Genomic DNA, 12106 nt, shown 5'->3' with positions numbered 1-12106 from the left:
CAGGATGTGATTCTGGGAGGAGCAGGATGCCCAGGTCAACCAGGAGACCTGGAATTTCAGTATCCCAAGGCTGTTTCCAACAGATCTTCAGCCCTGCTGGCTCCCAGCACAACCCTGGCCACAGACCTCAAAAGCCACAAGGCTCTCTCATGCTGCCCACAGGACCCTGCCAAAGGGATTGTCTCACTACTGGCCACTAAGAATATAATGCGTCCGGTATGAACTGAAAATCCATGGCAATGCAGAGTTGCTAAGAACTCACTATGTTTGCACTCACCAGGATAGCTATTACTGATAAAACAAAGACAAAGTAGAAAATAACAAGTGCTGTTAAGGAAATAGAGAACCTACATGCACTTCTAATAGGAATGCGAATTGGTTCATTCTCTATGAAACAAAACAAAACAAAACAGGCTGGTTCCTCAGAAAATTAGAAATAACATTTGCATGATTCAGAAGAATGGAGAATAGGCCATATTGTTTACAGCAGCTTCAGGTACTGTAGCCAAAATTTTAAAACAGCTTAGATCGTCCATGAATGGACTAAATGAGGTAGACATACATTGCAATAGTATTCAGTTTTAAGGAGGAACAATAAACAGGCATTTAGCACAATGCTTGACACCCACATTCCATAATGAAGTGCCTAAGTTCAAGTCCCATCCCCGTTTTTGAGACTAGCTTCCCACTGGCAGCCAGCAGTAGTGGCCCAAGTATCAGGTCCTTGCCTCCCACTTGGGAGGCTCATACTTGGTTCCCACCTCCTGGCCCAGCTATTGCGGGAATGTTAGAAGTGTACAAGTGGATAAAAGATCTCTATCACTCTCTCTCTGCTTTTCAATTAAATAAAACCAAAGACATTAAAAAAAAAAAAGAAAGAGATTCTGAATGAGCCTTGAAGGCATAATAAAATAAGTCCAAAAATGGCCAAGATTTCTGGTTCCACTTAATTAGATAGTTACAATAAGCAAGCTCACAGAGACACAAAGTAGAAGGGTCACTGCCAGAGGTAATGGGGAGTGGAGAATATAGAGTTATTGTTTAATGGGTACAGAGTTTCTGATTTGCTAAATGCAGAGAGTTCTATCAATGGGTGGCCGTGATGAGTACACAGTCTTATGAATGGACTGAATAACTGTACAATTAAAAGGAACTGAGAAAGTAAACATTATGTGGATTTTGCCATAATCAGAAACAAAGGATCTACTATGCACTTAATCGAGAGATTACTGTATTCTCTCTCAATGATATCAGGCATGGCTCTGTGTTTAAGTGGCTAACGCAGTTACATCCAAAGAGTATCCTGTTGATTCTGAAATGCTCAACCTAGCAAGAAATATCAACAGGGTCTTGCATGGCCCCAGTAGTGGAAACTCAGGGGCATGAAAGGGGAGGATACGAGCACTAGGCACACTGATGTGTCAGGCATAGGCTTCAACGCTTTGTGCTTTAAACAAGCTACCCTGTGAGGTACACAGTATTCTCCCCGTTCTAGAGATAAAGGTACGAAAGCTGACCACAGACATTTGACTCATACTGATAAATCTGGGAGTGATATTCAGTCCACCTCATACATCTTCACATCTTGTGCAGATTACATAAAGAACAGTTAGTAAGGAGTTGGTCCAAAAATAAAGATGAGAAAGAGCAGGTCAAATCCCAAAGCTGAAGAGAGATGAGCTGAGTGGTTCATGTTGTAGGTCCTTAGAGGCTTGCCTGGTGCAGTGTGGATAGCAGGCACATCTGCACTGTTTGTCCTGCGCTTCCATACCCCTGGCACAGCTGGCTGGACCATCTTTCTCCCAAAGATCTCAATAAAGAGACACTGACACTGTAATAGATGGTGAGACAAGATGAAATCACCTGATGGTAACCCAAAACTCACACAAGAGACCTGACAAAGGTGGTCAGTGTGCAGACAGGTGACCAGTGCCCGGTAAGCAGGAACAGGCATAAGGCTGCACCTTCCCAGAAGGGGAGAGAGAAAGAAAGCAAATGTTCCCTGCCTGACATAATTTTGGTTCCTATGAGAGAAATGCCTCTCTTGCTTTGCTAATTTCTCTCCTGCCAAGAAGTCCTTGAGCAAGCCGACTGTTCCTGGCAATTACACAATTCTTGGCCACAACACCTTACTGCTCCGGGTAGCACAGCAAACTAGAGAGGGAAGCATCTTACGTGAACACACATCTCAGCATGGCTGAGGTAATGCTCTGCTCTGACCTTTGGCAAGACAGCAAACTATGTATTTCAGTCCTGCTTTCTGCATCTTAGCCTTTCTTCTCTCTCCTTGCAGTCTCCTGCTCTCCTGCCAGCCTCACCTCACCCTCACCCACACTCTGATTGGAAGGAAGGGTGGACCAATCAGCCTGCCCAGTGTGGTGGGTTTCTTATGGATTTAATCAATTGGACTGCTTCCTTAGAATTTTCTTTTGACTAGTGTCCTTGGCAAGTACAAATCCAGTCTCCACATTGCTGCTCCATGGCTCCCCACTGGTTTACAAGTGAAATGCCATCCACAAAACTATATAATGAAAAATAATAATTTTTAAAGAAGAGTCAACACTAAGGTGTTTCCAGTCTCCTGCCAGCTCTTTGTTTTCATTGTCAACAAATAAGATGTATGATCAGGGGCCAGTGCCATGGCATTGTAGATTAAGCCTCTGTTCTCACTGCCAGCATTCCACACGGAAACTGGCTTGAGCCTCAGCTGCACCAACCTCTGACCAAACTCCCCGCTACTGTGATTGGGAAGGTACTAGAGAGGGCCCAAGTCCTTGGGCCTCTACACCCATGTGGGAGACCCAGAAGAAGCTCCAGGCTCCTGACTTCAGCTTGGCAGAACCCAGCCACTGCAGCCATTTGGGGCATGAATCAGTAAAAGGAAGATTCATATTCTCTCTCTCTCTCTCTCTCTCTCTCTCTTTCTTCTTCTTCTTCTTCTTTTCTTCTCCTTCTTTCTCTGTAAACCTGCCTTTCAAACAAAAATAAATAAATCTAAAAATAAGATGTACAATCAGTAGCAATGGTGATGTGCGCATGCTCTTTGGACAGGACCAAATCCTAGGGGGATGTGGAAACTCACCAAGAATCAAGAAAGAAATCCAAACTAAAAAGACCCCAGTATCCCTGGGCTGAGGGCACCCAGTAAACACAGAGCAGGAGAAGACAGGAAAAGCAAGGCATATTAATTTATTTTAAAGGCACTTAAGGCTTTATAAATGACTGCACCCATAGATCATGCCTTTGGGAAGGGTACCTATATTTCTATGCTTCAGGAGGGTGTGGCCACTATCCTCAGGCCACAAATCCTAAATCTTGTCATCCCGGAAGTGGTGGAAATGACTCAGTAAACCAAACACAGTTGTCATGCTGAGTGTTTTGTCAGTGCACACAGTAGTTCCTGACATGAGTATGTGAGCAGGTGGGAATCCTCTTGATCAGCCCTGGCTAGACCCACAAGGCATCTGAGTGGGTAACCATGTGGGTAACCCACCAAGTGACTCTGAAACTGAACTCCTAGAATGTAAAAGCAGCACCCAGCCTCCTGTCTGTCATTCTTAGCCCAAGGTATCCTTACTTGCCCTTTACCAAAGAACTTCTCTGACTTGAGGGAATGATCTAGCTGGTATTACAAGGTTCTAATCACCGACTAAGGAGTCATTTGCTCCTCCAACAGGAAGACTCTTTATGGCCACTGTTCTGGAGTGATTTGTGTAGAGGTTTGGGCGGGTCCAGGCATGTCCAAGCACAATGTGACTGCCACCGTCATGGAACCCCCCCAGACCAACTGGATCCCACCCAGCCATCATAAATTCCCTAAAGAGCAAAGTATGACTGACAAACCACTGACCAGCCAGGAATGTGGACATGAGCTGAGCACACACCTCTCAGCCCCAATTGCAACCTATAAAAACTTTCACCCCTAACTCCAGTGGGAGTCCAGGAATTAAGCAGCAGCCGCCCAACTCCTCGCTCAGCACTTTGCAGTGAATGCCTACTTTCTTCCACTTTTCAATGAGAGTGACTGGCCTTCTGCAGGTCAGCTGGGTAAACCCAGGCTGGGAGTTCTACCACAACACCTCCACAGGCTTCAGTGAATTAGAACGCTGAAATGTTACTCCTATCAAACTTTGCCATTCCTAAAGGGAATCTCATAGCTGTTATGCTTATTTATGAGATTTTTTTGTTAAAATATTCTTGGAATTAATGTCCCTATCTGAAAAAAATCAACTGTAAAATTTCAGATAGCAAAGTAGTTCTTTCTAAAAATAATCAGGCAAGTCTCTGTCAGATAACTCTACAAATTTACTCCTACGTATATTACTGCCCCCCTTTTGTTTAGAGGGGGAGGAAGTACAAGGGACCATTAGAAATACTAAGTGATTTGTCCAAGACTACAGGTTTGATAAGTTTATTAGAAGTGGAGGGTGCCTTTGAATAGTTAGGCTTGTGCCCTAGAAATACAGGCACATGAAATAACAGGGATCTGGGCCAGTGCCATGGTGTAGTAGGCTGGGATTCTACCTGTGGTGCCAGTTTCCCACCACAGGCACTGGCTTGAGTCCCAACTGCTTAACTTCCAATCCAGCTCCCTGCTGGGGCCTGGGGAAAAAAACAGAGAAGATGACCTAAGCCCTTGGGTCCCTAGACCTGGAAGAAGCTCCTGGCTTCAAACTGACCCAGCTCCAGCATTGCAACCAAAGGGAGTGAACCAGCAGATGGAAGACCCCTCCGTTTCTCCTTTTCTCTGTAATTCAGTCATTCAAATAAAATACATTCTTTTAAAAATTAACAAGAATTTAGAAAAGTATGTACCTATGGGATAATTACTTGATGATTATTTGGGCAGCAGTAGTAGCCACTCCACAAGCAAATCCATAACCAAAACTGAGAGTATATTCTTCCTGATGAGACTGAAGTATCAGAATAATGGATTGAGAAAACTGCTATGTTGCTAACAACTCTAACAACTAGACTCACTGGAGATGGATGCCTCAAATGTGGTGACGTTGCTATACTGCCTAGGCAGAGCAGCGTAAAGTCTCTAAGAAAAGATCCTTAATGAACCTTCTCAAGAGAATTATTGATGAAACAAAGGACACATCAAATGGAAAATAGAAATCAAGTCAACAATTATGCAAACCAACTTTTAAAGAAAAGAAATCTTGTTTAGTAAACTATAGGTTGCAGGGCAGGCATTGTGGTGCAGAGGGTTGAATCCCCACTTGCAAGACCCACATCCTTTATCTACATGCCAGTTTGAGTCCTGGCTACTGTACTTCCCACCCAGGTCCCTGCTAATGCACCTGAAAAATCAGTGCATGATGGTTTAAAACTTTGAGTTTCTGCCACCCATGTGCCAGGAACCTGCAGGTAGTTCCTAGCTCCTGGATTCAGCCTGGCTCAGTTCTGGTTGTTGGATTCACTTGGGGAATGAATCAGTGGATGGAAGATCCTGTCTCTCAGCCTTTTGAATAAATACATAAAACTACAATAAACAAAACCTTGCTGGTTACAACATTCACGTCCTGTACTGGAGAACCTGAGTTCTATGCCTGACTCCAACTTTCCGTTAATGCAGATCGCAGAAGACAGTGGTGATGGCTCAAGCAGTCATTTTACTCAGGTGGGAGACCCGGATTGCACTCCTGCTTCCTGACTTCAATCCCAGCCTTGCACTGGCCTCTGAGGGAATCTAGGAATGAACTAACAGAGGATAATTCTCTGCCTCTCAAATAAATTAAAAGGAAAATTTTAAAAGAAAGGAAAACACACACACAAACCACAAAACCAAGCCTTCAGAAGTTCACATATTCACAAGAATATGCACTATAAGGACATCTACTGCTTATAGACAGCGACAGAACAACTTTTGTATATACAGCAAAATGCTGACAAGGATTCAAATCAAACTGTTCAGAGGTTTAGACCTCATGGGGCAGAGTAGAGAAGGAGAAACAGGATGAAAGGTGTAGCGAAAAGCTTCACTTTTTAGTGGTATAATTCCTTAGAATAGTTTTATTCTTACATGGACTACTTTTTCATTCATTTTAAAAAAAAAGTGTTAAGGGGCTGGCAATGTGATATAACAGGTAAATTTGCTGCCTATTAACCCAACATTCCATATGGGCACCAGTTCAAGTGCTGGCTGATCCATTTCTGATCCAGCTTCTTGCTAAGAGCCTGGGAAAAGCAGTGGAGGGTAGCCCAAGCATTTGGACCTGTGTCATCCACCCGGGAGGGCAGGATAGAGTCCTAGGCTTCTGATTTCAGTCTGGCCCAGGCCTTGCTATTATTGCCACTTAGAGAGTAAACCAGCAGATAAAAGATCTCTCTTTCCTTCTGCTGCTTCTTCTCTCTCTCTCTCTCTCTCTCTTTCTCTCTCTCTCTCTCTCTCTCTCTCTCTCTCTCTCTCTCTCTGCATTCCCTGACCTTTCTCCTCTTTGTAACTGCCTTCCAAATAAATAATTCTTTTTTTAAAAAATGCTGAGATACTGCATTAATTAAAACTTTAAGACGTTTCTAAACTCTCTTCTGTGTGGGGAAGCATAAAGTACTAATACTGAGAGAGATCTCAGAGGTATGACTAATCCAACCTCAGCTTAAAGCAATCTTGCAGCCTAACTTTCTGAGGCAGAATGCCCACCCTCTGCTCATAGCACTCCTCTGGTCCTAGGAATCAGAGCTAACTCATGCTACCCGGTGTACCTCATGGATAAGGAAATCAAATACACTTCATGATTTTCATCATCTACCACTGCACTGCTAAGTGTGAACAACAGCCACACAATAGTGACAACAGTCACACCCTAATCCTTCTGGTTCAATCCGCTGCACAAAACTAAACACAATAGTTGAGGGCAACCCTCAGGCAGTGGGTTGTTTGTGCAGCACACTCTCAACTGCAGGTTAGTTACAGTCTAGGGAACCCCACAATCCCTATGCAAACATCACCACTAACACACCCTGCCCTTGGCCCTTCTTCCCATGGTCTTACACAGCTTGAGAGCTGTTTGTGGCACCTTTGAGACCTTGTGTTTTATGTACTCCCATTCATGTTTACCCATTTCAATGAACATGAGGACTTTTCTTTGACACTACTTCGATCACAACAAAGTAAACATCTTCCTCACTACACTCTACCCCTCTCCACATCTGGAAGCCTCTCTGGCTCTGCTCCATGCTTCCACATATAGCTGAAGTGCCCACAGTTCTGCCAGAACCTACTGTCATTTACTTTTACACATAGCTTACGACTGGAAAGCACACCTGGCAAGGGCTATCATCATCCATGCCTAACGTATTGGGCCAGATCAAAAGCAAAAGAAGTGTTACAGCCACTCCTATAACCCGTGCAGCACCAGGGCAATGCTTCCCACATCTTGATTAAGAGCACATAACCAATACCCACAACTAGAAAATCACACAACCTTAAAGCCAGAAGAAACCTAAAGAGATGAGTACCCGTCATTTCAGAGGAGAGCTCTGGGACTGGGCGGTGAACTCATGATTAGCAGTTAAGATACTCCAGTTCTGGTCCACGTTGCTTGGTAGGTAGCTGAATGAATGACTTTGACACTCAATTTGTATAACCAAAAGACACTAAAAATGATTCCAGAGTTAAATAGTACCATAAATGTAAATGTTTGCATAAAGCGCATTTGCCAATTTAACTGAAATTATCCACTTTTGATTGAGTGTTTACTTTCATAGTCCTAGACATATTTTTGGTCATTTACAAGTTTCAACTAATGCATACCCACCCTAGAAAATAATCCAGATTTCAAAATAGTGTTAACCCCAGTTCCTTTATAACCTACGGGACTTGCTTTAAACAATGATATCACCAGACTGAAACTCAAATATTTTTATACATCTCTACATGCCAATGATGAAAGATACCAACTCTACATGGACTCTCCCTACTTTAAGAAGAAAAGATTTTACAACAAAATTAACAAACCGCATCTCTACTAAAGAATGAAGGTAGACTCCCACTGAAGCTTCTAAATATACCCAGATAACAAAAGAACTAGAATCTCTATTATTGCCTATGCCCTCAGTGTAATAACCCACATAAAGAGCAAAATGTTGGAATCATTTCTCTTTTATCTCTAATTTTAAGTGGTTGTTCTCTCCTGATGCCCTTTGTTCATATGGGTATTCTTAGGGAACGGTTCTTTTTTGTTTGTTTGTTTTAATGATACTGAGTTTTTCTATCCATGGTATGAGTAGTTTTTATTTCTTATGGTCACTTACTTTTCAACATTTTTTAAAAGATTTATTTATTTTTATCGGAAAGTTAGATTTCCAGAGAGGAGAGACAGAAAGATCCTTCATCTGCTGATTCACTCCCCATGTGGCCACAATAGCTGGATGTTCTAAAGCTGATGTTCTGAGCTGATGTTCTAAAGCCAGGAGTCCAGGAGTTTCTTCTGAGTCTCCCACATGTATGCGTGGTCCCAAGGCTTTGGGCCGTCCTCTACTGCCATCCCAAGCCACAAGCAGGGAGCTGGATGGGAAGTGGAGGAGTCAAGATATGAACCAGAGCCCATATGGGATCCCAGCACATGCAAGGTAAGGCAGTTTAGCCACTAGGCTACTGCGCTGGACCTGGAATGACTCTTTCTTGTTTTAATTTGTAGCTTTCTGGTTTCAAATCCAACTGTTTTTGCTGTGGATTTTGCCTTTTTACACTTCTTATTCATTTGTGTCTTTTTCAGTAAGTCCTTGTGATTCAGTAACAGATCGTTCATGAGACATTTTCGTTGTAAGCACCTGATATCCTGAATGTCCCTTTCAACACTGTTTTTGCCACATCTCATGGTTGTGGATATTCTTGTTTTTGTTGTCATTCTTTCAGAGCCACATGAGTCATGTAGTAGAATCAATTTCTACAAGAAGGTCTTTTATTTTCTTTTTCATCACTTTAATGACACACTGGTCATTCTGTAGTATATTGTTTAACTTTATATTGATGCAAATTTGTTTTTCTCCCTGTTGTGGACTGTATTTTCTGGCTCTGTATTTAAGGGGATGTACAATGGTAGTGTAGCAGAGACGGCCATGTCCAGATGTGGAGACATAGTACAGCATGCATCTCTGCATCCAGACCAAAGATGGACTCCCAGTGAAACTGACAGTAGGATGCTGGACTCTCGGACATTGTCCATGCCTACAATGTCAGCAAACACTTCAATAGTGGAATGATGGACTTAATGATTGTTCATGAAGGACTACCCATTGTAATATTAGAGAGGAAATCAGTAGGGGGGGTAGGAGGGTGGGGGATTTGGGGAGAAGGATGGAAAATCCCAAAGCCTACGGAACCACATCATAAAATACTAATGATAATATAAGAAAAAAATTTTTAAACTAAAATTAGCATTATTTCATAGTATTCATTAACATACTTTTCAAACCAGATGGTCTTTCAAGAAGCCAATTTTTGCCCTCCAGATGTACATGTTTAAATTAAAATACTGGCACCTTCAGTTTTTTTCTCTTTTATTTCTTCTTTTTTTTAACTTTCATAAGGAGAAATTTGGAAAGGGAAATGTGAAAAAACAGATGAAAAAACAATGAAAAGATGAAAAAACAGATGAAAGAACAAGAAAGAAAGAAAGAAAGAAAAAGGAAAGTTATAAACTACCAAAAACTAGAAGAACGGAGAAGCAGTGAAGTTCCTGGAGGAAGAGAAAACTGTGTTAAGGCGTGGTCAGGAAACATGTGCCGGCCAAGGCGGCCAAGCCCAGAGCCCTCCCCCAGAGCCCTCCCCCAGAGCCCTCCCCCAGAGCCCTCCCCCAGAGCCCTCCGGCTGCAGAGAAGTGAGCTGGCAATCTTACCAAATCCCAGGGATATGCAAGATACAGCTAAAGCCCCACACCTGGGCTTAGACCCACCACTCCGGCCAAAACTGAAGCACTTCCCGCATACCTACCAACCCTCTTCCCTCCTGGGCAATCACAATCACATCACAGAAAAATAACCCTTGGGAATTACAACCGGCCTTTGAAAGAAAATCCGGACCTTCCTTGTCTGTCCTGAAGAACAGAAAACTCAGATCCAGAGAAAGAAAACCACTTGCCCAAGGCCAAACAACAAGACAGAATCAGACCCCAAAACAACAAACTCCTTCTCTCTGTGGGCAACTGAAAAACTCCAAACCTTCCAACAGATAAACAAGTGAGCCAGCTACATGGATTAAGAACAATTACAAACAGGCACCAAACAGCTTGAAAACAAACTCACTCAAAATGAGAACTGCACCTCACCTGCCAGGAGCACAGAGAGGGCAAAGCTGGGTCTGGCTGGCTAACGGAGTGATGGTTTCCCAGCCTGTTTGGGTTGCCCCTATTTCCTCCTTCACGCATCTCTCACAGGCAGAGACAATCCTTACAAGTGCAAGTTAACTCTAACTTCTAGACAATACAGGCCTTTTAAAAATCTAAACTTTGAAGACTGCCAACCACAACAGGTTCTCTTCCCCCTGAAGCCTTACAGAAATCACGTTCTCTATGAAACGATCGGATCACTGTGCAGAATCCGAGGCTGCGGCAAATGAAACGCCTGCCGCAGCAGCCTTCCCCTCTGACCTGTGCAGGTAGCAGAAGCAGCACAGACTTTATCAGTCACCTAAGTGCAAGTTTGCAAAGATTGTGCTACAAGGAAGTTCCAATCCCAAATAGAGCTTCAGAACAAAAAAGGAAAACTTTCTCTTACCCTTAAAAATGACAGAAACAATAGGATCCGGTTTCCCAAATTTTGTTTTGGGGATGTTACTGGCAGATTCCACAATCACCCGAAGCATGGCTGGTCGTGGGCAGGAAGGCTCGGCGCACGGAGTGGGGAAGACGCGAGCGCTGGAGCTCACGGCCGCACCGCCCAAGGAGAGTCCCTGGGCCAGGGGAGAGGGAAGAGGCGAGGCGATGGGTGGACCTCTGGCGGACTATTTACTGAAGGCAGTGTGTAAGCTGATACCCAGACCGGAGCCTACAACGTGCCGTAGGCACCGCCTGATGAGTCCGGGAAAATGTAGAAGTGAAAAGGACAAAACTTGAACCGAAAATAATTTTGAGCAACCAATGAAACCAACACGGCTTTGGAGCTAATGAGTGCAGGTTAGGAAACCACTGGCACGTGCTGCCTTTTAGCAATAATTCATGGAACCGAATTGACCTGTTTTGTTTTGTTTTGTTTTGTTTTGCCTCTTTCATTCTTTTCTGAGTTTCATGGAGTTTTAAAACTTTGTGTACATGTATTTTTTTTTTGCCATTTCTTTTGTGAAACTATTATTATGAACAGCTGTTAAAAAAAACTGTTGGAAGGTGCCCCCTGCTGCATAGCAAAAGAATAGCTGAGTTGGATTCAGAGTCCAGAGTGCTAACCATCACACCATGGAACGTCAATTAATTCCATAACATTGTATATTGATGCTGATGTTTTGTTGGGGCTTTTAACTGACCGGAACTTTACTCTGTTAGCTCTACCTTCAGACCAGAGAAGGTCTCCCCAAGAAGCCACTGAACTTATCTGGACAATAAGATGCTGGACTTTATGCTAGGTATATGCTTGCAATGAAGGAATCTCAACTGAACTTGAACTGTGGTTTATGCAGCAAGGTGGAGGAATCCACTATGGGAGGAGGGTTGTGGGAGGGGTGGGGGGAATCCCAGTGCCTATAAAACTGTATCACATAATACAATGTTAATAACAATTAAAACAAATAAATAAAACTTAATTTTTTAAAAAAAGAATAGCTGAGTTTATTTCAAGAAAACCCAATGCAAGCTATCAAATTTCACAAAACCGGTGTATTGGGGGGTATCGTTTGCCTTACAAAAAGATTCATAATGGAATTTCCTCAAAAGTCATTTAAAAAAATCTGGATGGCCAAGTTCTTCTAGTCCATCAGATGATGGTCACAGCCCTTGATGAAATGGAGAAGTGCCCCTCCATTATTCCTGGACCTACTCCTAGCATGGTGTCTTCCCCTGACTGGAGGGCTCACAAGGTAGTGCAACCTAGGTTGTTTTCTTCATGTTTACTTATTTATTTTCATCTCCTTGAAAGTCAGAGAGACATCCACTGGTTCACTCTCCAGATG

The 12106-nt window shown here is 43.1% G+C and overlaps 1 protein-coding gene across 2 annotated transcripts in view; it reads right to left on the bottom strand.

Moving 5' to 3' along the window:
• The window catches only part of MYOF (myoferlin), a 148660-nt gene extending 137645 nt beyond the window's left edge, over positions 1-11015 (bottom strand). For both annotated transcript variants that reach the window (XM_040992448.1, XM_040992449.1), the window contains exon 1: positions 10723-11015. In XM_040992448.1, the coding sequence (XP_040848382.1) occupies positions 10723-10810 (88 nt within the window). In that variant the 5' untranslated portion in view covers positions 10811-11015. The remainder of the gene's footprint in view (positions 1-10722) is intronic.
• Positions 11016-12106: the final 1091 nt, after the last annotated feature.

This window comes from Ochotona curzoniae, unplaced genomic scaffold, assembly GCF_017591425.1.
Source record: "Ochotona curzoniae isolate NIBS_2020 unplaced genomic scaffold, NIBS_Ocur_1.0 contig_66, whole genome shotgun sequence".
NCBI classification, from domain to species: Eukaryota; Metazoa; Chordata; class Mammalia; order Lagomorpha; family Ochotonidae; genus Ochotona; species Ochotona curzoniae.
This window is presented reverse-complemented; position numbering and strand designations above follow the sequence as displayed.